This window comes from Panulirus ornatus, chromosome 12 (assembly GCF_036320965.1).
Source record: "Panulirus ornatus isolate Po-2019 chromosome 12, ASM3632096v1, whole genome shotgun sequence".
Lineage (NCBI taxonomy): Eukaryota > Metazoa > Arthropoda > Malacostraca > Decapoda > Palinuridae > Panulirus > Panulirus ornatus.
The window spans coordinates 19,933,750-19,960,766 of NC_092235.1; the positions used below are offsets into that span (position 1 = coordinate 19,933,750).

The following is a 27,017-nucleotide window of genomic DNA, read 5'->3' on the forward strand; positions in this document are numbered from 1 at the left end:
GATGCCAAACCATTTCAATGCATCCACTTCTGCTCTCTCAACCACACTCTTATTATTACCACACATTTCTCTTACCCTTTCATTACTTACTCAATCAAACCACCTCACACCACATATTGTCCTCAAACATCTCATTTCCAACACATCCACCCTCCTGTGCACAATCCTATCTATAGCCCATGCCTCACAACCATATAACATAATTGGAACCACTATTCCTTCAAACATTCCCATATTTGCTTCCGAGATAATGTTCTCTCCTTCCACAAATTCTTCATCACTCCCACAACCTTTGCCCCCTCCCCATCCTGTGACTCACTTCCACTTCCATGGTTCCATTCACTGCTACATCCATTCCCAGATATCTAAAACACTTCACTTCCTTCAACTTTTCTCCATTCAAACTTACATCCCAATTTACTTGTCCCTCAACCCTACTGAACCTAATAACTTTGCTCTTATTCATTTTTACTCTCAACTTTCTCCTTTCACACACTTTTCCAGCTTCTGCAGTTTCTCCCTCGAATCAGCCACCAGAGCTGTATCATCAGTGAACAACAACTGACTCTCTTCCCAGGCCTTTTCATCCCCAACAGACCGCATACTCACCCCTCTCTCCAAAACTCTTACGTTTACCTCCCAAACCACCCCATCCATATACAAATTAAACAACCATGGGGACATCAAACACCACTGCTGCCGACCAACTTTCACTGGGAACCAATCACTCTCCTCTCTTCCTACTCGTACTCATGCCTTACATCCTTTGTAAAAACTTTTCACCATTTCTAGTACCTTAACTCCCTCACCATATACTCTTAAGACACTCCATAAAACTTTTCTATCAACCCTATCATATATATATATATATATATATATATATATATATATATATATATATATATATATATATATTTATATTATTATTTTTTTATTATACTTTGTCGCTGTCTCCCGCGTTTGCGAGGTAGCGCAAGGAAACAGACGAAAGAAATGGCCCAACCCCCCCATACACATGTATATACATACATCCACACACGCAAATATACATACCTACACAGCTTTCCATGGTTTACCCCAGACGCTTCACATGCCTTGATTCAATCCACTGACAGCACGTCAACCCTGGTATACCACATCGCTCCAATTCACTCTATTCCTTGCCCTCCTTTCACCCTCCTGCATGTTCAGGCCCCGATCACACAAAATCTTTTTCACTCCATCTTTCCACCTCCAATTTGGTCTCCCTCTTCTCCTCGTTCCCTCCACCTCCGACACATATATCCTCTTGGTCAATCTTTCCTCACTCATTCTCTCCATGTGCCCAAACCACTTCAAAACACCCTCTTCTGCTCTCTCAACCACGCTCTTTTTATTTCCACACATCTCTCTTACCCTTACGTTACTCACTCGATCAAACCACCTCACACCACACATTGTCCTCAAACATCTTTCCAGCACATCCATCCTCCTGCGCACAACTCTATCCATAGCCCACGCCTCGCAACCATACAACATTGTTGGAACCACTATTCCTTCAAACATACCCATTTTTGCTTTCCGAGATAATGTTCTCGACTTCCACACATTCTTCAAAGCCCCCAGAATTTTCGCCCCCTCCCCCACCCTATGATCCACTTCCGCTTCCATGGTTCCATCCGCTGCCAGATCCACTCCCAGATATCTAAAACACTTCACTTCCTCCAGTTTTTCTCCATTCAAACTCACCTCCCAATTGACTTGACCCTCCCTAATATATATATATATATATATATATATATATATATATATATATATATATATATATATATATATATATATGTATATATATATAGCTAGTGAGAAGACAAGAGCAAGGGAAGGAGTAGCAGTACTCCTGAAACAGGAGTTGTGGGAGTATGTGATAGAATGTAAGAAAGTAAATTCTCGATTAATATGGGTAAAACTGAAAGTTGATGGAGAGAGATGGGTGATAATTGGTGCATATGCACCTGGGCATGAGAAGCAAGATTATGAGAGGCAAGTGTTTTGGGAGCAGCTGAATGAGTGTGTTAGTGGTTTTGATGCACGAGACCGGGTTATAGTGATGGGTGATTTGAATGCAAAGGTGAGTAATGTGGCAGTTGAGGGAATAATTGGTATACATGGGGTGTTCAGTGTTGTAAATGGAAATGGTGAAGAGCTTGTAGATTTATGTGCTGAAAAAGGACTGATGATTGGGAATACCTGGTTTAAAAAGCGAGATATACATAAGTATACTTATGTAAGTAGGAGAGATGGCCAGAGAGCGTTATTGGATTACGTGTAAATTGACAGGCGCGTGAAAGAGAGACTTTTGGATGTTAATGTGCTGAGAGGTGCAACTGGAGGGATGTCTGATCATTATCTTGTGGAGGCTAAGGTGAAGATTTGTATGGGTTTTCAGAAAAGAAGAGTGAATGTTGGGGTGAAGAGGGTGGTGAGAGTAAGTGAACTTGGGAAGGAGACTTGTGTGGGGAAGTACCAGGAGAGACTGAGTACAGAATGGAAAAAGGTGAGAACAATGGAAGTAAGGGGAGTGGGGGAGGAATGGGATGTATTTAGGGAATCAGTGATGGATTGTGCAAAAGATGCTTGTGGCATGAGAAGAGTGGGAGATGGGTTGATTAGAAAGGGTAGTGAGTGGTGGGATGAAGAAGTAAGAGTATTAGTGAAAGAGAAGAGAGAAGCATTTGGATGATTTTTGCAGGCAAAAAATGCAATTGAGTGGGAGATGTATAAAAGAGACAGGAGGTCAAGAGAAAGGTGCAAGAGGTGAAAAAAAGGGCAAATGAGAGTTGGGGTGAGAGAGTATCATTAAATTTTAGGGAGAATAAAAAGATGTTCTGGAAGGAGGTAAATAAAGTGCGTAAGACAAGGGAGCAAATGGGAACTTCAGTGAAGGGCGCAAATGGGGAGGTGATAACAAGTAGTGGTGATGTGAGAAGGAGATGGAGTGAGTATTTTGAAGGTTTGTTGAATGTGTTTGATGATAGAGTGGCAGATATAGGGTGTTTTGGTTGAGGTGGTGTGCAAAGTGAGAGGGTTAGGGAAAATGATTTGGTAAACAGAGAAGAGGTAGTAAAAGCTTTGCGGAAGATGAAAGCCGGCAAGGCAGCAGGTTTGGATGGTATTGCAGTGGAATTTATTAAAAAAGGGGGTGACTGTATTGTTGACTGGTTGGTAAGGTTATTTAATGTATGTATGACTCATGGTGAGGTGCCTGAGGATTGGCGGAATGCGTGCATAGTGCCATTGTACAAAGGCAAAGGGGATAAGAGTGAGTGCTCAAATTACAGAGGTATAAGTTTGTTGAGTATTCCTGGTAAATTATATGGGAGGGTATTGATTGAGAGGGTGAAGGCATGTACAGAGCATCAGATTGGGGAAGAGCAGTGTGGTTTCAGAAGTGGTAGAGGATGTGTGGATCAGGTGTTTGCTTTGAAGAATGTATGTGAGAAATACTTAGAAAAGCAAATGGATTTGTATGTAGCATTTATGGATCTGGAGAAGGCATATGATAGAGTTGATAGAGATGCTCTGTGGAAGGTATTAAGAATATATGGTGTGGGAGGCAAGTTGTTAGAAGCAGTGAAAAGTTTTTATCGAGGATGTAAGGCATGTGTACGTGTAGGAAGAGAGGAAAGTGATTGGTTCTCAGTGAATGTAGGTTTGCGGCAGGGGTGTGTGATGTCTCCATGGTTGTTTAATTTGTTTATGGATGGGGTTGTTAGGGAGGTGAATGCAAGAGTTTTGGAAAGAGGGGCAAGTATGAAGTCTGTTGGGGATGAGAGAGCTTGGGAAGTGAGTCAGTTGTTGTTCGCTGATGATACAGCACTGGTGGCTGATTCATGTGAGAAACTGCAGAAGCTGGTGACTGAGTTTGGTAAAGTGTGTGAAAGAAGAAAGTTAAGAGTAAATGTGAATAAGAGCAAGATTATTAGGTACAGTAGGGTTGAGGGTCAAGTCAATTGGGAGGTGAGTTTGAATGGAGAAAAACTGGAGGAAGTAAAGTGTTTTAGATATCTGGGAGTGGATCTGGCAGCGGATGGAACCATGGAAGCGGAAGTGGATCATAGGATGGGGGACGGGGCGAAAATTCTGGGAGCCTTGAAGAATGTGTGGAAGTCGAGAACATTATCTCGGAAAGCAAAAATGGCTATGTTTGAAGGAATAGTGGTTCCAACAATGTTGTATGGTTGCGAGGCGTGGGCTATGGAGTGGTGCGCAGGAGGATGGATGTGCTGGAAATGAGATGTTTGAGGACAATGTGTGGTGTGAGGTGGTTTGATCGAGTAAGTAACGTAAGGGTAAGAGAGATGTGTGGAAATAAAAAGAGCGTGGTTGAGAGAGCAGAAGAGGGTGTTTTGAAATGGTTTGGGCACATGGAGAGAATGAGTGAGGAAAGATTGACCAAGAGGATATACGTGTCGGAGGTGGGGGGAACGAGGAGAAGAGGGAGACCAAATTGGAGGTGGAAAGATGGAGTGAAAAAGATTTTGTGTGATCGGGGCCTGAACATGCAGGAGGGTGAAAGGAGGGCAAGGAATAGAGTGAATTGGAGCGATGTGGTATACCGGGGTTGACGTGCTGTCAGTGGATTGAATCAGGGCATGTGAAGCGTCTGGGGTAAACCATGGAAAGCTGTGTAGGTATGTATATTTGCGTGTGTGGACGTATGTATATACATGTGTATGGGGGTGGGTTGGGCCATTTCTTTCGTCTGTTTCCTTGCGCTACCTCGCAAACGCGGGAGACAGCAACAAAGCAAAGAAAAAAAATAATAATAATTTTGCTTTGTCGCTGTCTCCCGCTTTTGCGAGGTAGAGCAAGGAAATAGACGAAAGAAATGGCCCAACCCACCCCTATACACATGTATATACATACACGTCCCCACACGCAAATATACATACCCATAATATCTCAATTTACACATATATATACACACACACAGACATATACATATATATACTCATGCACACAATTCACACTGTCTGCCTTTATTCATTCACATCACCACCTCGCCACACATGGAATAACATCCCTCACCCCCTCATGTGTGCAAGGTAGCGCTAGGAAAAGACAACAAAGGCCCCATTCGTTCACACTCAGTCTCTAGCTGTCATGCAATAATGCCCAAAACCACAACTCCCTTTCCACAGAAGATTTGTATGGGTTTTCAGAAAAGAAGAGAGAATGTTGTGGTGAAGAGGGTGGTGAGAGTAAGTGAGCTTGGGAAGGAGACTTGTGTGAGGAGGTACCAGGACAGACTGAGTACAGAGTGGAAAAAGGTGAGAACAAAGGTAAGGGGAGTGGGGGAGGAATGGGATTTATTTAGGGAAGCAGTGATGGCTTGCACAAAAGATGCTTGTGGCATGAGAAGCGTGGGAGGTGGGTTGATTAGAAAGGGTAGTGAGTGGTGAGGTGAAGAATTAAGATTATTAGTGAAAGAGAAGAGAGAGGCATTTGGACGATTTTTGCAGGGAAAAATGCAAATGAGTGGGAGATGTATAAAAGAAAGAGACAGGAGGTCAAGAGAAAGGAGCAAGAGGTGAAACAGAGGGCAAATGAGAGTTGGGGTGAGAGGTTATCATTAAATTTTAGGGAGAATAAAAAGATGTTCTGGAAGGAGGTAAATAAAGTGCATAAGACAAGGGAGCAAATGGGAACTTCAGTGAAGGGGGCTAATGGGGAGGTGATAACAAGTAATGGTGATGTGAGAAAGAGATGGAGTGAGTACTTTGTAGGTTTGTTGAATGTGTTTGATGATAGAGTGGCAGATAAAGGGTGTTTTGGTCGAGGTGGTGTGCAAAGTGAGAGGGTTAGGGAAAATGATTTGGTAAACAGAGAAGAGGTAGTAAAAGCTTTGCGGAAGATGAAAGCCGGCAAGGCAGCAGGTTTGGATGGTATTGCAGAGGAATTTATTAAAAAAGGGGGTGACTGTATTGTTGACTGGTTAGTAAGGTTATTTAATGTATGTATGATTCATGGTGAAGTACCTGAGGATTGGCAGAAAGCGTGAATAGTGCCATTGTACAAAGGCATAGGGGATAAGAGTGAGTGCTCAAATTACAGAGATATAAGTTTGTTGAGTATTCCTGGTAAATTATATGGGAGGGTATTGATTGAGAGGGTGAAGGTATGTACAGAGCATCAGATTGGGGAAAAGCAGTGTGGCTTCAGAAGTGGTATAGGATGTGTGGATCAGGTGTTTGCTTTGAAGAATGTATGTGAGAAATACTTACAAAAAGCAAATGGATTTGTATGCAGCATTTATGGATCTGGAGAAGGCATATGATAGAGTTGATAGAGATGCTCTGTGGAAGGTATTAAGAATATATGGTGTGGGAGGCAAGTTGTTAGAAGCAGTGAAAAGTTTTTATCGAGGATGTAAGGCATGTGTACGTGTAGGAAGAGAGGAAAGTGATTGGTTCTCAGTGAATGTAGGTTTGCGGCAGGGGTGTGTGATGTCTCCATGGTTGTTTAATTTGTTTATGGATGGGGTTGTTAGGGAGGTGAATGCATACATACACAGACATATACATAAATACCCATGTACATAATTCATACTTGCTGCCTTTATTCATTCCCATCGCCACTCCGCCACACATGAAATGACACACCCCTCCCCCTGCATGTGCACAAGGTAGCGCTAGGAAAAGACAACAAAGGCCACATTTGTTCACCCTCAGTCTTTAGCTGTCATGTATAATGCATCGAAACCACAGCTCCCTTTCCACATCCAGGCCCCACAAACTTTCCATGGTTTATCCCAGACACCTCACATGCCCTGGTTCAATCCATTCATAGCACGTCAACCCCAGTATACCACATCGTTCCAATTCATTCTATTCCTTGCATGCCTTTCAACCTCCTGCATGTTCAGGCTCCGATCGCTCAAAATCTCTTTCACTCCATCCTTCCACCTCCAGGTTGGTCTCCCACTTCTCCTCGTTCCCTCCACCTCTGCACGTATATCCTCTTTGTCAATCTTTTTTATCACTCATTCTCTCCATGTGACCAAACCATTTCAATACACCCTCTTCGTTTCTATCAACCACACTCTTTTTGTTACCACACATCTCTCTTACCCTTTCATGTATATGGTTAGGTTTGTCCTCAAACATCTCATTTCCAAAACATCCCCTCTCCTCCACACAACCCTATCTATATCCCATGCCTCACAACCATATAACATTGTTGGAACCACTATTCCTTCAAACATACCCATTTTTGCTTTCCGAGTTAATTTCTCTCCTTCCACACATTCTTCAACACTCTCAGAACCTTCACCCCCTCCCCCACCCTGTCACTCACTTCCACTTCCATGGTTCCACCCACTGCCAAATCCACTCCCAGATATCAAAACACTTCACTTCCTCCAGTTTTTCTACATTCAGACTTACCTCCCAGTTGACTTGTCCCTCAACCCTACTGTACCTAATAATCTTGCTCTTATTCACATTTACTCTCAGCTTTCTTCTTTCACACACTTTACCAAACTCAGGCACCAGCTTCTGCAGTTTCTCACCCGAATCAGCCACCAGTGCTGTATCATCACCGAACAACAACTGACTCACTTCCGAAGCCCTCTAATCCACAACAGACTGCATTCTTGCTCCTCTCTCCAAAACTCTTGCATTCACCTCCCTAACAATCCCATCCATAAACAAATTAAACAACCATGGAGACATTCACTGAGAACCAATCACTTTCCGCTCTCCCTACTCGTACAAGTGCCTTACATCCTCGATAAAAACTTTTCACTGCTTCCAGCAACTTACCTCCCACATCATATACTCTTAATACCTTGCACAGAGCATCTCTATCAACTCTATCATATGCCTTCTCCAGATCCATAAATGCTACATACAAATCCATTTGTTTTTCTAAGCATTTCTCACATACATTCTTCAAAGCATACACCTGATCCACACATCCTCTACCATTTCTGAAACCACACTGCTCTTCCCCAATCTGATGTTCTGTACATGCCTTCACCCTCTCAATCAATACCCTCCCATATAATTTCCCAGGAATACTCAACAGACTTATGCCTCTGTAATTTGAACACTCACCTTTATCCCCTTTGTCTTTGTACAAAGGCACTATGCATGCATTCCGCCAATCCTCAAGCACTTCACCATGAACCATACATACATTGAATATCCTCACCAACCAGTCAACAACACAGTCACTCCCTTTTTTAACAAATTCCACTGCAATATCATCCAAGCCCGCCACCTTGCTGGCTTTCATCTTCCGCAAAGCTTTCACTACCTCTTCTTTATTTACCGAATCATTCTCCCTGAACCTATCACTTCACACACCACCTCGACCAAAACACCCTACATCTGCCACATTATCATCTAACACATTCAACAAACCTTCAAAATACTCACTCCATCTCCTTCTCACATCACCACTACTTGTTATTCCCTCCCCATTAGCCCCTTCACCGATGTTCCCATTTGTTTTCTTGTCTTACGCACTTTGTTAACTCCTTCCATAATGTCTTTTTATTTTCATATATGTATATTATTCCTTGGAATAGGGGAGAGAGAATAATTCCCATGTATTCCCTGCGTGTTGTAAAAAGCAACTAAAGCGACTTCCCTTCCTCCAGTTTTTCTCCACTCAAACTTACATCCTCGCTAACTTGTACCTCACCCCTACTGAATCTTGCTTTTATTCATGTTTATTCTCAACTTTCTCTTTTCACACACTCTTTCAAACTCAGTCACTAGCTTTGCAGTTTCTCACTCAAAGCAGACACTAATGCTGTATCAGCAGTGAATGTGGTTGGGCAGTCTCATAGCTGGCCATCATGCCAGAGTCACTCACAAAGGCTTCACCACTCAAACACTAAAACTCTACAGTGAAGTTCCCCAAGAAGCAGTTCTGTCTCCAACTATCTTTCCTTTCTTCCTTACTTGATCTCCCATTAACTCAGGCAAACCTCAACATGAAGGTTCTTGTGTATGCAGATGACCTCACAATCTCATTGCATCTCCATAACACCACAGTAGCAACATCGGACATTACAGTGCATTATAAAATAAGGCAATAGCTTACTCAGGACAAAATGCATATTCATAGGAGTCTTCAATCACTCTTAACCCCAGACTGATATGAATCCAGCTCACACTCTCCAGTCACCTTAAATGGACAGTCTCTCCCATTTAACAAAACACTAACGATTCTAGGCATCACAAAAGACACATATAAGACGTTCACTTCCCCACAATAATAAAATAAACATAAAAGCAACATACACAATAAATGCCCTCAGAGCAGTAAATGACACCAGATTTGGACAGGAAAAAAGAATCCTTCAAGATCTTATACAAACACTTCATCTGTTCCTCTTTAAACTGTCTCACCTGCTTGACCTTCCACCCTTTCAAAAGCAAGTATAATAAGCTGCAAACCACGCAAAACAGAGCACTCAGAACAATATCTGGAAGGCTAGCCACAAAGCACTCAGAACAACAATATCTGGCTGCCTAGCAACCACAAACACTCAACATCTTCACAGGGAAACAAAGATACTCCCAATACAGACACACCTCAACATGCTCAGCACCCAATTCTATGCATTGGCACCAGACCCTTCCCATCCAAACCTCTCTGTATCCAATCACTGACTCCTGAGTAGAAATAAAAAGCTTACCCGTGCCTCTTACTAGGGTAATCTCTTCTCTCAGATCCCCCATCCCAACAAATATAACACTTACAAAACACATACACAGTGAAATAACCTGGTAAGCATTAAATAATCTACATCCCAACTCAGTTTTACATTCCAATCCACCAGACATACACCCATCAGAAACCATATCCTCCTCTTACACTTTATCATCCAGCATGACAACCCTACAAACACCACTTCATCATATCCCAAGACCCTTCATGCCCTCGATGCAACTACCACACAAAGAAGACACCAAGCACTAACTGCTCAGCTGCCCTGCACTTAGACACACACACATCACAATATTTTATGACTTGTGGTCTCATTTTGCTGGAGGTTACACTGCAAGTGAAAAGTCACCTTTGGTGAGGCTGTATTATTGCAAGTACATTCTCATGAAAGAACTTCTCACCTCCAAAGGAGTTCATCATTTTTCCACAACTGGAAGTAGTGCAACCATGGACCTGCATGAGCTTGTGGAAAAGGGGTCCTTAAGTATGGTTTGTTTCATTGTGTAGATGTTGGGTGTTTGTGATTCTTAGTGCTCTAATTTTTGTGGTTTTAAGCTTTGTTATGTTGCTTTCAAGATGGTGGATGACAAGGCAGATGAGACATAGTTCAGAGAAGAGCAGATGAATTGTTTGTAGAGGATGCTAAGGCGTTCTTTTTACTGTCCAAATCCGCTACCATTTAGTGTTCTGAGGACATTTAGTTTGTGTGTTGCTTTTGTGTTGATGTATTTTGGTGAGGGGGATAGAATACATGTTTGTATCTTGTGTGATGGGTACAATAGTTGGTGTTTTGGTATGTAAAAGTGATTTTCTATACAAAGTTACTGGAGGGTGTTGGTTGGAATCATTTCTGTCTAGGGGTAAAACAGTAATAAAAGATTTCTGTGGAGATAAAGACATTCTGTTCTGGGGTGAGACATTGTTCCAAATGTGTAATGTAGTACTGCATGTTTGTTGTTCCTACTATGATGTCAGGGGGTTATGAAGTGACTGTGAGGTTGTCTGTGTACCAAAGGACCTTCATGTTGTAGACCCCTTTTATGGGGCTCTGTCAACTTTGAGAATGCACTACTCCTATGGAACGAAAATATTGGTCAGTATTTTTTCCATCCATTCAACCTTGCCACTTGCTTGGTTATTCTCTTCCACTTAGTTCTGCTAATTAGTTTTCAGATAATCACCTAATCATCAGAAGGCACTCACTCCTTGACACATCTCTCCCCTCCCACCAACTAGTTCTTTGGTATCAGCTGGGTCCATACTCTCACTTTTGACTCCTGTTTTTGCCATTCATGTAATCCCTGCCACTTGCCTGTTTCCTGGTTTTAACATGCCTCTTATAGGCAACCGATCTTTGCTAGCCACCTGATCCCTGACATTCACCCATACTCTGCAATAGGCCTTGTCCTTATCCCAGCCACTAAGCTCTTTTCACCCATCTAGTGTCCATTCAGTTTATTCAAACCACCCACTAAATACCTGACACTCACCTAGTTCCTTCCTCTTACCTGTCCTATATCACCCAAAAGGTGTCTATCACCTAGCCAGACTTTGGTACCTGTGTTTATCCCTGCCATCCTCTTGGTCCTTGCCATCAGCATGGTCCCTGCCATCAACTTGGTCTTTGTCACCCTTTTGGTCTCTGCCTCTAGCTAGGCTCCTTTCACACACATGGTCCTTCCTACTTGGCTAGTTCCCTACACTCACCGAGTCCTTGCCTTCAACTTGGTCATTAACCAGCCTTTTGATCCTTGCTGTTTACCTAGTCACATGATTCCTGCTACCTTCCTGATCCATACCACAGACCTAATAATTCTTACCAATCAATTTTTCCTCACTTATACATGCCCAGCTGTCTCCTTAGTTCCTCTTACTTATGCTGTCTGTATCACCCCCTGGTTCTTTGTAACCTTCCTCATTTTAGTCTCCCAATGGTCTCTGTTGATTGAAATCCATTCCAAAAGTATATTTTGAATTATGATCAACTTTAGAGACTTTAGTTATTCTTTTGATGCTAGAAGATAGATTCAGTTTCATAGCGGCAGCCTTTGTAATAATGGCAAAAATTTTCCATTTAATTTCATACATTTTAATAACTTGATTGTTAAACTGCACGTTTATAGGAGGTTACACACACTAATTTCACATTTGAACCACTTATCTTCATTGATGATCAGATGATATATTTTGCATATAAATGTCTAGAATCAGAATAACTTCATGGTGATGATTTAACTTTTGTGTACATATATTCCATGTACAGTATGAAAAAAAACAGTTGAATTGAATTATTTCCTTAGGAGAATATCATGGTAATGATGACAGTAGAATTAATAACTGCATCGATGAAAATAATGCTATCATCAGTGAATTATAATGATAATAATGACAAGAATCATTGAGATCAAGGTATTATCATATAGTCGCCTTTCTCATCTGGAGGTGGCTGGAAGCTAAGTAGCCTTCTACCTACCCGGCTGAGATGTTTACTTTTTTAAGCTATCTCACAAACAAGAGTAGAAGAGATAAACTTTGATGTGCCATTGAATACTCTGTTTATAACATTATGAAAGCCAGACCAAACATTGATTTACATAGGCTTCTGACATTAGGTGAATGCCCTTATGGATATTCATGGGGTAAGACCCACCAGACCCCCCTTCCTTTTACTTTCAAAGTTTAACCTTGTACTTTAAAAACTATCAACAAGGCTCTGTATCATGATTTACGATTTCAGTGCGATTATTACTTCTGCCTTTTATTATTGTATCATTATTGTTATAATTTTATTCGTACTAGTATCATTAATATTATAAAGTTTTACAGTATTCCCTGCGTGTCGTAGAAGGCGACTAAAAGGGGAGGGAGCGGGGGGCTGGAAATCCTCCCCTCTCGTTTTTTTTTTAATTTTCCAAAAGAAGGAACAGAGGGGGCCACGTGAGGATATTCCAAAAAAGGCCCAGTCCTCTGTTCTTAACGCTACCTCGCTAACGCGGGAAATGGCGAATAGTTTAAAAAGAAAAGAAAGATTATTATCATTATTATTATTATTATTATTATTATTATTATTATTATTATTACTACAGTATTATTATTAACAGCAGGAGAAGTCTTATCATAATCATATGTTAGAATTTTTAGTGGTAAATAAAGTACTGCTATCAAACACAATGATAATTAAAGAACTGCTATCAAACACATGTCAAATTTCCTAATTAAGGCCACCTGACAAAAGTTGTCTCTTCATCCTGCCTGAAAATATTATAACTTTGTTAGCATGCATGAAAGTCATAATTGAACCAATTAAAAAAGTTACTTTTTTATTAATAAATGAGCTATTTATATACTAATGTTTTACAGCAAAGCATTAAAACACGGTACATCCAGTGATGAATTTGTAGATTAAAAGGAAGTAGAATATACAAAATTATGATGAGGTTAGTGCATGTATTTACTGAAAAAATCTGTATTTCATAAATGTTGATATTTTATTGAAACTTCTTTTAGAACATTCAAAATCTAAAATGAATTTGAAATACATATGACTCAAAAATCACATTTAGAAAAAATCAGATATTTTCTTCAAATGAGTACTGTAATGCCATTCCTGAGCTTTCCATCACAAGTTGGCCACTAAGTACATCATTTTCAAGTATTTCTGGCATAAGATAGCTGAACTAAATTGTTGAATTAAAGTGCGGTATTAGTGGACTCTATTTACTGCCGTAAACATGAGTTATAAGAAAGTAAGCCAACTTCAAAAGTTTTTAATAAATTATGGAAAAGATATAAAATGATTTGGAGACTCATAAAAATGACAACCCATATGCATCTCACATTACTAAAGTAAAAATCCTCTTACTAGTAGGTGACAGTAGTAATGGAGAAGATGGAGGGTTAATTAATGAAATATGATGTAAGGGAATAGTTTGGATTTGCCTAGCCCTCTGTAAAACAAATTCATCTCATCTGACAACCATACATAAGTTTTCTTCATTGAAGTATTTTCCTAATATATGTGAAGATACTAGAGCAGAAATACTCCCTTTCTAAAAAGCTATATGACTGGCATTTTGTCTTCCCTAGAAATCCCTCCAGAAAGCAGTGAATTCTCTGGTGCAAGCCAACTTTAAATGGAAGTCTTCCTTCTCAGTCTCAGTGAAAATAATCAGTCTCTATCTATCCATCTGTCTATATCTCTGATGCCTGTTCCCTTTGGGAACTCCCTCAAGGGGGTGTCCTCGGCATAAGAGTGAGTCTCCATAACTGTTGAACTCCAGTGCTGCTTCTTATCGGCAGACTACTCACAATTCCATTTTCACTAGCTGAAAATGATTCATTGTAAGCAATGCATTAATGTAAAACTAGATTTTCAGTAACAAGACTACTTGGATGAACTGTACCTCAAAAGAAAAATCACTTGTTTACAGAATCATTCTTCATTGCAATGAAACTATACAAAAATTTGAATGAGCAGTTTTCTGATAGTAAACATATTCATTTTAGGCAGGTGGTCGATAGCATTCATTTTTCATGTAAAAGCAAAAATATAACAGCAGTTTGTATTACAAGTGAGCAAAATTTCAACATGATGATGATCTTATCAATACCTTCAGCAGAATTGATAATCATATTCAAAGGAAAACATCACTAAATCAGTTATATAAAATAGAAGAGTATGCTCTACTGTCGCAAATCCTGCATCTCCCAGTATCCAGCACTCATGAGAGCATTAGTTCTCATTGAAAACCCTACCATTTCAGTCTGATCACTTACTCATTTTTATTTCCTTGTGCTCAACTGCTGTTTCCTGTGTCAGCAAGGTAGTGCAAGGAAACAAACGAAGGATGGCCCAACCACTCATATGCACACTCATATATATACATAAATGTCCATACGTGCACATATACATACATATATATATTTTTTTATTATCATTATTATACTTTGTCGCTGTCTCCCGCGTTAGCGAGGTTGCACAAGGAAACAGACGAAAGAATGGCCCAACCCACCTACATACACATGTATATACATACATGTCCACACATGTACATATACATACCTATACATCTCAACGTATATATATATATATATATATATATATATATATATATATATATATATATATATATATATATATATATACACACACAGACATATACATATATACACATGTACATAATTCATACTGTCTGCCCTTACTCATTCCCATCGCCACCCTGCCACACATGAAATGACAACCCCCTTCCCCCGCATGTGTGCGAGGTAGTGCTAGGAAAAGACAACAAAGGCCACATTTATTCATACTCAGTCTCTAGCTGTCATGAATAATGCAACGAAACCACAGCTTCCTCTCCACATCTAGGCCCCACAAAACTTTCCATGGTTTACCCCACACGCTTCACATGCCCTGGTTCAATCCATTGACAGCACGTTGACCCCGGTATACCACATCGTTCCAATTCACTCAACTCCTTGTACGCCTTTCACCCTCCTGCATGTTCAGGCCCCAATCACTCAAAATCTTTTTCACTCCATCTTTCCACCTCCAATTTGGTCTCTCACTTCTCCTCGTTCCCTCCACCTCTGACACATATATCAACTTTGTCAATCTTTCCTCTCTCATTCTCTCCATGTGTCCAAACCATTTCAACACAGCCTCTTCTGCTCTCTGAACCACACTCTTTTGTTACCACACATCTCTCTTACCCTTTCATTTCTTACTCAATCAAACCACCTCACACCACATATTGTCCTCAAACATTTCATTTCCAACACATCCATCCTCCTCCGTACAACCTTATCTATAGCCCATGCCTCGCAACCATATAACATTGTTGGAACTATTATTCCTTCAAACATACCCATTTTTGCTCGCCGATATAACGTTCTCACCTTACACACATTCTATGACGCTCCCAGAACCTTTGCCCCCTCCCCAACCCGGTGACTCACTTCCATATCCATGGTTCCATCCACTGGTACGTCCTTTCCCAGATATCTAAATCAGTTCACTTCCTCCAGTTTTTCTCCATTCAAACTTACCTCCCAATTAACTTGTCCCTCAACCCTACTGAACTGAAACTAATAACCTTGCTCTTATTAACATTTACTCTCAACTTTCTCCTTTTACACACTTTACTAAATTCAGTCACCAACATCTGCAGTTTCTCACCCGAGTCGGCCACCAGTGCTGAATGATCTGTGAACAACAACTGACTCACTTCTTAGGCCCTCTCATCCACAACAGACTGCATACTTGCCCCACTTTCCAAAACTCTTGCATTCACCTCCCTAACCACCCCATCCATAAACAAATTAAACAACCATGGGGACATCACGCACTCCTGCCACAAGCCGACTTTCACTGGGAACCAATCACTCTCCTCGCTTCCTACTTGTACACATGCCTCTTATCCTCGGTATAAACTTTTCACTACTTCTAGCAACTTACCTCCTACACCATATACTCTTAAAACCTTCCACAAAGCATCTCTATCAACCCTATCGTATGCATTTTCCAGATCCATAAATGTCACATACAAATACATCTTACCACTTATCACTACTAAATAAATATTGTATAATCAAATACAGCTGTAATGCTTTTTAGAACACAGACATGGGAAGAGAACTTCTTTGGTAAATTGGTTTCGAACACATAGAAGTCATGTCTATTGCAGTCACTATTTCTATTTATTTTGCCCATATATAGGCAGCCAACTAGACTGTAGTGGTGCTAGTGATACAAGCTTGTAGTGGTGCTTATGATAAAGATTAAAAATACATTTTGCTTACACTTCTGCAGAACTTGGAAGTTTTACAGAAGTTAGCAAAGGGTATGATCAATGAGTATCAAAACCTATAATCACCAATTTGTACAGTACAGGGATAGAATTCCACATGGGGCCTCGTCTCTTGAAATTTCTTGTGTTAAGAAGGCTTTTAAGTTTTTGAATATTCATGGCTTTATTCTTTCGTCTATTCCAGCCACCTACTACCCATACACTAAAATAGCACTTCTTTATGTTGTATCTAACAAGCCTCTTGCCACGTTTGCTGTCATGGCACAAGGTTACTCTGGGTATTGCATCTCTTGTACAATTTAGTGCTGATTTTGTCCAACTAATTCAGAAGCATGTAGTCCCCAGCCTCTCCTTGTAGCTCAGCTCTCTCTTTTCATGTACCATCTATGTTACCCATCCCTGAATCCTCTCAATTCCAGCTTTGTGCTTCTTTACGTGCAGTGACCAAACTTGAGAGGCTTAATCCAGTTTTGGTCTAATATATGTTGTGAACAGTTTACCAGCATTTCCCCATTCTTTTACTGAAATGCAGTACCAATATTTGCAGGCATTCATTCTGCTTGTTTCAGATTTCTTCTTATGTGAAGCTCAGGTAATAAGTTAGGTACAATGTCAACCCATTGGTCTGTTTCATACACAGATTCCTGTGGATCATTTGCCTTTATTTAATAATTGTAATACATCATCATTACTTTGCATTTACTTGGATTGAATTTCATCTTCCAGTTAAAAGACCAATTTGGAGTTTGTCTAAGTTCTCCTATAAACTGATGTAATCATCATTATTCTTTACTGCTCTCTTGACCTTGAAATCATCCACAATCATGTTACCATAGGAGCGCATTCCATCAGATACGTAACATACACCAAAAATAGCAATGGGCCCAACACCGAGCCCCATAGCTCACCACCAGCAACCCCAGCCCATTTTGTGAATGCTTCGCAAACCAACGTTCTTTGCTTCCTTCCACTAATGTAATCTCACCAGTGAAGGGGTCTGTCAAACACTCCTGGCTATAGACCTAGCCTCTTACCAGCGACCAAGAGGGACAGTGTCAAAGGCTTTCTTGCAATCCAAGAATTGCCTGCCCACCCATCCATCTCTGTTCTAAGACTACTCCTCACCCTGTCATAGAAGTCTAGGAGATTTTCAATGCATGACCCTGAATCCATATTGTCTCCCAGTTAGGTAGTTTCTCCTTTGCAAGTAGTCATCCATTTGGTTTCTGATTATCTTCTACAATGTTTTGCTGCCACAATTGTTAAGGAAACTGGTCTATAGTTCAGAGCACTTTTGTAGTCACTTTTCTTATTTATAGGCAGAACATCTGCCCTCTTCCTTATCTTTAGGACTGTCTTCCTTTAGTAACCTTTTGAACAATATTTTGAATGGCTCAGCAGGTGATTCTGCATATTCCTTCAGCACTTTTAGGTAGACTTTTTCATGGTCAGTTTATTTCAAGTTTCATTATGTGATTCTTATCAACTATCATGCCTTCTAAGACTTCTTCCCTATCTGACCTTGCTAAGGTGGGATAAGCAGTGTCCTCCAGAGATGGAGAACACATTCATCTCTTATGTTATTCTTCATCATCCTCAATAATTCTTCCAAATTAATCCTTTAACCTGATCAGCTTTTCTCTAAATGATAATTTGCTCCCATTGAACTCACGAAAAAGTTTTAGATTTTTGCCTTGTCGACATTGTTCCCTAAGTTTTACAACTCCTCTTTCCTTTTCTTGCAGTACTCATTTCTTGCTGTCTTTCATATCATTTCCATAATACATTTCTGAGCTCTTTTACTTTTTGAAACTACTGAACCTTGCTTCTTTCCTTTTCGAACATTCTCTTCCATTTGCATCTAATAGTACTCACATTCTGACTCCTTCATTGTACATATCATGGAACTGGTATGTACTCTGATTGAATCCTCTCTCCAGTTCTTACTTTCAAAGAACTTATCAACTGTACATAGTTACCATGATTATATTCCCCATTTGGGCACCCTTTCTAGTCTGATAGTGTGTCATTTTCGGACACATGGTCAATATCAAGAAATGCATGATCACTTTTTCTAATTGATGTATCAACATTGGTATGTTCTCTTATCAATGGTTTGAAAAAAAATGTTGAGGTTATGGGCTGAAAGTGACATGAATAAAGCCATCCTTAAGTGTGCATGCTTGCCTCCTGCCTCTCCTGAGGCATAATCTTTATCGCAGCAAAATGATACTCTTGAACCAAATGCCACCCACAGCACCTCAACAAAATAGTCATCTTTTGTTTCCTTAGTCTACAGTACACGTACATTTTGGGATCAGAAACAAAGAATTTTTGGTAAATACTGTACATTAAATAACCAGTTTTAGTACCATTTACAACTCAAACAAACATATATATTAGGAAAACAACACAATTTGTTGCAATTTATTCAGTCCCCTTGGCAAAATATTTGATACCCAAAATCCAGAAAATTCCTAAATGCAACAACCACTCAACCCTAAGGTTATCATATTTGAGATATTAAAGTGTACTAGGTTGATACTGCTGGATTTGAGATAGTAGAGTGAGCTGGGTTAGTTTTGCTGGAGAGGTCTTGTTTGAAATATATAATAAAATGGACAAACTAACTTTGGCATGCCATAGTGCTAAATCATTAAATGTCTAGATAACAGTATCTTAATTTATTTTGGTGTTTATGTTGTTATCATTATAAGCTTATCCTCATAGTTTTTGATTATTCATTTAGCTGACATTCTTGTATCCTGAAAGAAACAAGTACAGGGATATGGATGCACTTGGAAAAGCTGGTAATATGGAAAATGACAGCTTACACAAAGTTTACCCTTCAGCTATATAATCTGTGTTGTCAGGGGTCAAGGAGGACCTTAATGCTATGAAAAAACTATAATTATATTTCTCTTATGTGATGGCTTGTTTGATAAATACTGTAATGCCAGTATGTGTTTTCATTATCAACGCATTTTTAAAGAGCTCCAGTACCAAGCCTGATCATGATAAAAGGACTTTATCATAAAGCATTTCTGGGGGTGCTCTTATGTGGGTAACAACAAAGATTTTAGTATTTTGGCTTTAGGTTGCAATAGTTACAAACAAAGATGGCAAACTTCACTTCATATGTAAGGCATCATTAGCAGTTGAAAATTTCCCATGTAGTAAACTAAAATTAATGAAAAATGGAAAAATTTAGCATGCATTATTCATATTAGTTATGTATTTACAAAATGAGTGATTACAAGATATAGAGGTGCATACTGAGGAAAAATAATAAGAATTACAGGGTTATTAAAAATTTATAAGCATTTCTGTCATAACTTAAAATGTTATTTCATGAAAAGTACGAAAACTCAGGAGTGGGTGCACTGACCTTTAGATAAGCCTGTTTTAAATATTTTTAGAAATTTCAGACAGTTTTGAATGAGAAAGGTAAGGTAAATGAAAATGAAACACATGAGTACATCTTTTCTCAAAGATAAGTCAGTTGGGTATAGCTGTATATTTTTTAATAATAGAGAGTATTACTTATTGCCAAGCTGTATTTATGTTTGCACTGATAACCCAACTGATGAGAGCTTGGCAGATGTTCATATGTTGCACGTTCCAATGTCTACTACTGTAGTGACTGCACAACGCCACATGCATTGCCTGTGATTCTATTTTGGTTTGGAATGTATGTGCATTGCTGAAGCTGTGTATTTTAGCCAGCAGCAACAGGAGCAGCAGTTGAGGTGCATTTGCGGCATAGCATGAGGGTGTCGCACGCCTACATTTTTGTCTTGTGATATAAGTTTGATGATATATTTACTTTTGGGAGAGTCAAAGCCGGCTTCTTGCAGTGTGTTATGACTGTATCCTTGACTTTAGTAGACATAGCTACTTGATAAGTTGATTGCAAATTAACAATCTGTTTAATGAGTTAGACCACAGTAAGCAGCTTAAACAATATGAGGAGGTCAGTTTGTGGTGGTAAGTGGTTATGTGTTGCCGGTGTTGGCTCCCCAAAGTGTGGCCACGGCTGACCTACTCCTTCCTCACAGCAGCCCGGTGTTGTCGCGGGCCCTCACCTGGCACCCACCACCGGAGTCGGAGCAGATGGACAGCCGCGTCTACGTGCAGAGAACGCACTCGACGCTCTGCTAGACGAGTTGCAGACCTTTGCGCGGCCGCCGTCTGAGGCCGGCAGCCGCAAGAGTAGCCTGGATATGCCACCTTCCACCCCCTTGGCCTCCACCGCACCTGCCAGCCTCACTGTCACCTCCGCCCTCACTACCAGCACTGGTGTCAGGCGGCTGCCGTCCTTCCCTAGCTCAGATTCCCAGTCATCCCCTGTAAAGACACCAGCTAAGGTGTTCCCTGGGGCATCCAGCACTTTACCTAGGGCAGCCAGCCAGGCACCTCCTCCACCTCCTCGGGATGAGCACCGCCTCAGCTTCACCTCCACTACATCATCTGGATCAGCAAAGTCATCACCAAGGAGTAGCATAAGTGGAGAGCCACATCGTTTGCCACCACCACCACCACCTCGGACTTCATCCAGGTCACCCATGTTATCACCATCATCACCGATGAGTCCGGCACCACGTTCAGTATCAATGCCTCCAGGAGGCATAGTGGCAAGTGTGGTGGGTGGAGTATTAAGGAATGCTGAAGGCCGAGAACTGTATGGTCCTGTGCTGCGTCAGCGACCTCCACTTGGACGAGGATCATTTAGTGAGGATTCTACAGCCTCATCTGCCTCCACCAACAGTTCCACCAGCAGTGCCAAGGCTGGCCAGCTTTCTTCTAATAGCAGTAGCACTGAGAGTGTCAACTCCCAAGAAGGTGCAGGGCCACGCCAGCAGAATACTAGTAACGTGCCTCCAACACCACCTCCCAAACAAAGGCAAGAGAACCTTGAAGCACGACACCTGGAGTTATTAAGGCGCCAGAAGCAGCTGCAGGAGCAGTACCAGAGGTTACAATCACTCCAGAGGTCAGGAGGCCGTCCAACACCATCAAACATCGATTTGAAGAAGACAGGCAGTGAGAGCAACCTGACAGCTCGATTAGGGCTCTCTTTAGCTCCTGCAGCACATGGGTCACTCTCTAACCTCACCTCCTCTCCTTCACCTTCCCCTTCCCAGGTCTCTAACATTAACACTAGTACTCTACCCAACCCCAAGACTTCCTCAGCTGCCTCCACTGGTGGGGACGCTTACCTCACCACAAAACGCAGCAGTGGAGGCCTGGTTGAGACAGATATTCTTTGAAGAGAAGCACTGCTGTCTTTAAACCAGGCAAGATGAATTCCTTCCCTCTCCCACAGGGATAAGAAATGTAAATATGTAAAGTTTATACATAAAAAACTGCCAGCAGAAAGACTAGGGAAACTTACCTTGCAATATACGCTTTATCTAGAGCTCATTTTATGTCATTTGATAATGCATAATTTTTGTCATGATTATGTGAAAGTAGATCTGTCATGAAATAATCAAAAGACTTTTGCCTACCAACTTCCGTAGATATACCAAGAAGAGTTTGATTATAATTTTTCACTTAGTAACATCAAGTCCCCAACATGTCGGACACAACTGTTGCTCAACAACCAAGACATCAGAGGCTTGCAGCTGAGGGGCTTAACTACAGCTACTGTTGAGGCTGCTAATATACATTTAAGAGTATTTCATATAGCCCTTTGAAGAGCTGTAGCTTGAATCCTCACCAAGAAACTGTAAGCAGTACTAAAATTATGTTAAGTATGCAAGTCTGTGATCTTAGGGTGGCTGCATTGCAGTTATGAGTTTTTTCTTATTTCATTGGTACTTTTATAATGTCCTGTTATTGGGAAAGGGTTTTATTTATGTTGAAAAGATGGTGAGTGATTATCAGCCTTTGTTATTTTATGAAGTTGAGTCTTTTATGCTACAAATATGAGTTCCTTCTATAGTAGAGGCTTCATAAACCTTGTGAAATGTTTTACAATCATAGGAGAATGTAATATTATAAAAGTTAAATTCATTTATTTTAATCTTAATAAAGTAGGGATGATATTCATGCACAACCTCTTAAGTATACCATGGTGTTAAATGAGTACCAGTAAAACAATTTACATATCTAAAGAATTATTGAGAAATCTGATATGCATCAGTTTAATTTTAGTATTTCTGGAGTCATTAGTGTATTAAAAGTTTTCCAATTTTCATTGCTGCTGATGGCTGCTACTCTTTTTATCAGTTTGCAAAGTTAACTAATGCTTAACATATAGTTGATTTTCATAATTTCCATGTATTACATACTTTGACTGTGTGAATACTTTATACTGTAAAGAGAGCCAGCAGTCACATCACCAGTTCCAATGAAAAGTGAAAATTAATTAATAACAAGTATTGCAGCATGAATGCAGCTGCCTCTTGTAGGGACTGGCTTGTCCTTGGACTTGTGTATGTAAACTCTCTTGTGAACCACGTCAATTTGGTTCCTTTACTCTCACAAAGTTAGTTTGTAGCAATTTTATAAGAATTTGTATTTCTGCTGAAAATTAAATGATTCTTTTGGTGGAGTGAATTGTATTACAGTAAATGAAGTAATTAAACTCTAGGATTGACAGACTTGCTGTTGATTTTATCTTCTCACACCACAAACAAAAGGAAAGTTTAAAATGAATAGGTTTTAAAATTGCACATGTTTATGTGACATTGTAAATTGGATATTTTCCAATTTTCCTTTTCTTGTGACAGGTATGCGCACAATTTGATAGTCACGACTTAAATTACTATTCTAAAATCCTAGGGCCATGGTTTCAAGGAAACTTCAGCAAAAAGAGGTTTGAGCTGTTGCCTTTTCTTTCTTTACACTGAGATCATACACAGAGTATCTTTAATGAAATTCAACCAAATTTTTGACATTGGAATGTACGTCACATTTGCTTCAAAAAACTTTATTTCCTTAAATTTTGTACTCATCCTCAGCTAAAGAAACTTGTATGATATGACTTGATAACATGATATATGTCACCACAGTCATACTTTTAAAACATTTGTCAAAGAAAAATGTCATATTTCAGCATCACACATTATATATGTCATTCACCACAATTGGCATTTTCATGTAATAGTAAGCAGTGACATTTCTACAATGATTTTTCTAAATTTAGAAAATGTGACTATATCCTTTATTATTTGCTATATAGCATCTGCACTTAAGGCTATGATATGAGTTTCAGGAAAAGTTAGTCTATATTTTGTCATTGAATTAGGTGACTTGGGATTATTGATTGATGATTAGTATTTCTTTTGTTTGGCAGTAAGAGCCCATAAAGACCTTCTTGCCACTGTATCATTCTGTGGTCTATGTTGCACATTTGTTAGCTTTGGTAGGAACAAATAATTGTTGACTGTACAATTATCCCTTTGATGTTCAGTCACCTTCATTTTTTGATATATGATAGATAATTATATTCTTTTAAACATGTCTAGTGAACGATAAGTGACAACACAGAAATACCATGACAAGCAAACTACGGATTTTATTGGAATCTTAAGTCATATGAACTTTGTTTCCTTGGTCGTCTTTTGCTAACATTATTATATCTTATTGCACCCAACTTTAAGTTTGTATGATGTTGCTGCCATTACACTTTTGCTTTTCAAACTTATTAAGTATCTTTTCTAGCACTATACCACAAATTCAGTTTTATTATAATCTCATAAAAGCAATAATTCATACTTATATTACCAGTATAGAAAAAGTCTGGCACTGAAGATAATATGAAACTTGACCCAAGTATTTGCAAACGGAAAGACTCTAACCATAACATCAACAATTGTATATAGAATGTCATTTGTATGTGTGTTTTCACCAAGAATCCTTATTGACTTTTCAACATCTGAATCTCCAGGTGGCTTTCACTTTCACATGTTTCAGTATCTTTCATATGTGTGCCAAAGGTCATGTGGACCATTTTCTACATATTGAATGAAATAAATGAAAAATATTTTGTTGTAGGATGTTTTAGTGTGGAACAGCTTTAGATAGGATTTATATATTATGAAATGATAAAGGACAAACTTATAGAAACAAAACTACCTCTGTGAAAGTGAATGGTGCATCAGCTTGTGAGATGAATATAACTGAGGCTTTTCTGTAAGATATATGAATGTAATGACTGAAGATTGTTGTGAAAAAGAAGAAAAGAGGTTGCACCTAAGTTAATCACTTAAATATCATACATTTAGTGACTGAAGTATCTTGGGGGAATCATTTCAGTGCTGAAACTCATATCATAATCCATTGATAAATTCCTCTAATGATCTTTACTTGAATTAATGGAGCAGATATTTTTCTTCGGGTAATTTCAGAGCATATCCCTTCTTCCCCAAATACTAAAACTTATTTGTGTATTTTGATGTATAATTCTGAAAGTTGATGCAATTTCTTCATTCTTAGTTTTTTATTAGCTTCTTCATTCATTTTCTTTAGCCAGTAATTCAACATGTGTGGTATGACAGACTGTTCTGTGGCTTAGTTAGAGGTCTGCTAAGGGTTATTTTCCCAGTGTAAAGCTTTGAAACATATTCCTCAATCCCATAGGTGCCTAGGGGTGAAGACTGTTGCAGATGATCATCCCAAACATCTAATACCCAAACTCTCTTGTATTTTGTGGGAATTGTATGTTTTAACTTAGCTAATGACCAGTTGGTGCCTCAGGTAATGTACTTGTGTTTGTTTCTTCTATGCAAAATGAATAACAATGTTTATTTTTTCAATCACTGTTATGGGTATCATAATTTGATGCACAGTAGCCATTAGTTATTGTGTATATTACAGTTTGGGATTGATTTGTCATTCAAAATGATTATCCAGTTTAAAAAAAGGATATTATCCCTTGGTTCATAAAGAAGTTGCATCATTAAGAAGTATTAACCTAAAACTGAAATAATCGTAATCAGATATATGAAGGAATGCAAACAGTAAAAGATAATTTGGTCTTTTAGAAAATGTTTGTGATAACTGGAAGAGATAAGAAACATTTACATTAGTTTGGTAAGGGTAAGAATGCCTTTTATATTGGTAAGAAAATATGCATTATAACTATGACTATCTCAAAAGCACTAAACCTTTAATATGCAGCCATAAAAAAATAGGAAGTTGCAGACTAAAAGCATTAGAAAAATTATATTTGTATTACAACTGAAGTTGAAATGATCAATTAAAGCAATATTTCTTGATGATTTTCCCATGGAACTCAAGTTCCAAAACGTTGATGTTCATTTTGCTTTGAAAGACAAAACAAATATGTAAGTGACAGACAAAATACTGAGGAATTGGGGACATAAGGGATTAGAAAGCCTCTGAATAGGTTCCAGTCTCACTCTTTTTGTCACCATCGCTTGTAACTGTTAATTTTTTTGCCTTATTGATAGTAAAGAAAAAAGCCTTTGCAAAAATGTTAAATAATGCATGGATAGTTATTGTGAGTCAGTTCTTTGTAATTTATCTTGAATTTCTGTAATATATATTGTAATTTTATAAGGAATATAGTCATTTTGGCTGCTACGTAAATAAATGTGCTATTCAGGTGTTGAAAATGAAGGCCATCCCAGACAGTGCCAGCTCTTGCAGAATGTTACATACTTTTGCATTCTTTTTTTCCAGATCAGAATAATAAACATTACTCCTGTTTCTGTTAACCAGTTTCCTCCATTATTTTCCTTTTGGATGTAGCTTTTTCAGTTATGAGATGAAAAGTTTTATAAAATTTTCAAGAGCTAGCCAGGAACTGCAGTAAAGATGGTATATGTATTATATGTCCTGTTAACTCTCATTTCAATGATAAAAAGATATGTTTGCCACAAATAAAACTGCAATGATGGTGTGTGTATCACTGACAAAACCTCAAACAAGTGCCCTACAACTGCACACTGTAGTGTAATGAACACAGGACAGTAGCAATATCAAATCCAGTGCACATCAACTACACAATTGAAATTCTATGGGGTTCTCATAACTTAGACATTATTAATAGTGCAAAGACTAATTTTCCCATTGATTGCATTGTTACAGTCATGTACTGCCTGCTTACAATTATAACAAGACAGTAACATTAATTATTGCAGACAGTTAATTGAATTTGATATCTCTTCGTTATCTCTAATACTTCTTCCATTTGTGCAAGGTGGATGAAGTACATATAAATATTCTAACCTTGAGAAGAGATGTTGATGAAAGTCTGCACTTGCAAACCTCCTCCAAGTTACTTAGGCCTCATCAAAAAAATAGATACCCTATTGTATTCATTAGCATCGGTTTCTGCCTGCCCCTCTCAATCTCTTCTTCTTCATAGTTTGTGAACTGCACAAGGGATTAGGATGTTACTTTACACAAATGCTTTTCATTAACACATTGTGTGTCATAACTAGCCCACCTTACCATTCTCAATATCATCAGCTAACCCATCAGGCATAGGAACAGCTTTCATGTACAAATGGT

The 27,017-nt window shown here is 39.2% G+C and overlaps 1 protein-coding gene across 1 annotated transcript in view; it reads left to right on the forward strand.

Moving 5' to 3' along the window:
- LOC139751828 (uncharacterized) overlaps positions 1–26,400 on the forward strand; it is a 1,080,599-nt gene extending 1,054,199 nt beyond the window's left edge. Inside the window, 1 exon segment of the mRNA XM_071667449.1 lies at positions 20,591–26,400. Within this exon segment, the coding sequence (XP_071523550.1) occupies positions 20,591–21,799 (1,209 nt within the window). The 3' untranslated portion in view covers positions 21,800–26,400.
- The last annotated feature ends 617 nt before the right edge of the window (positions 26,401–27,017 follow it).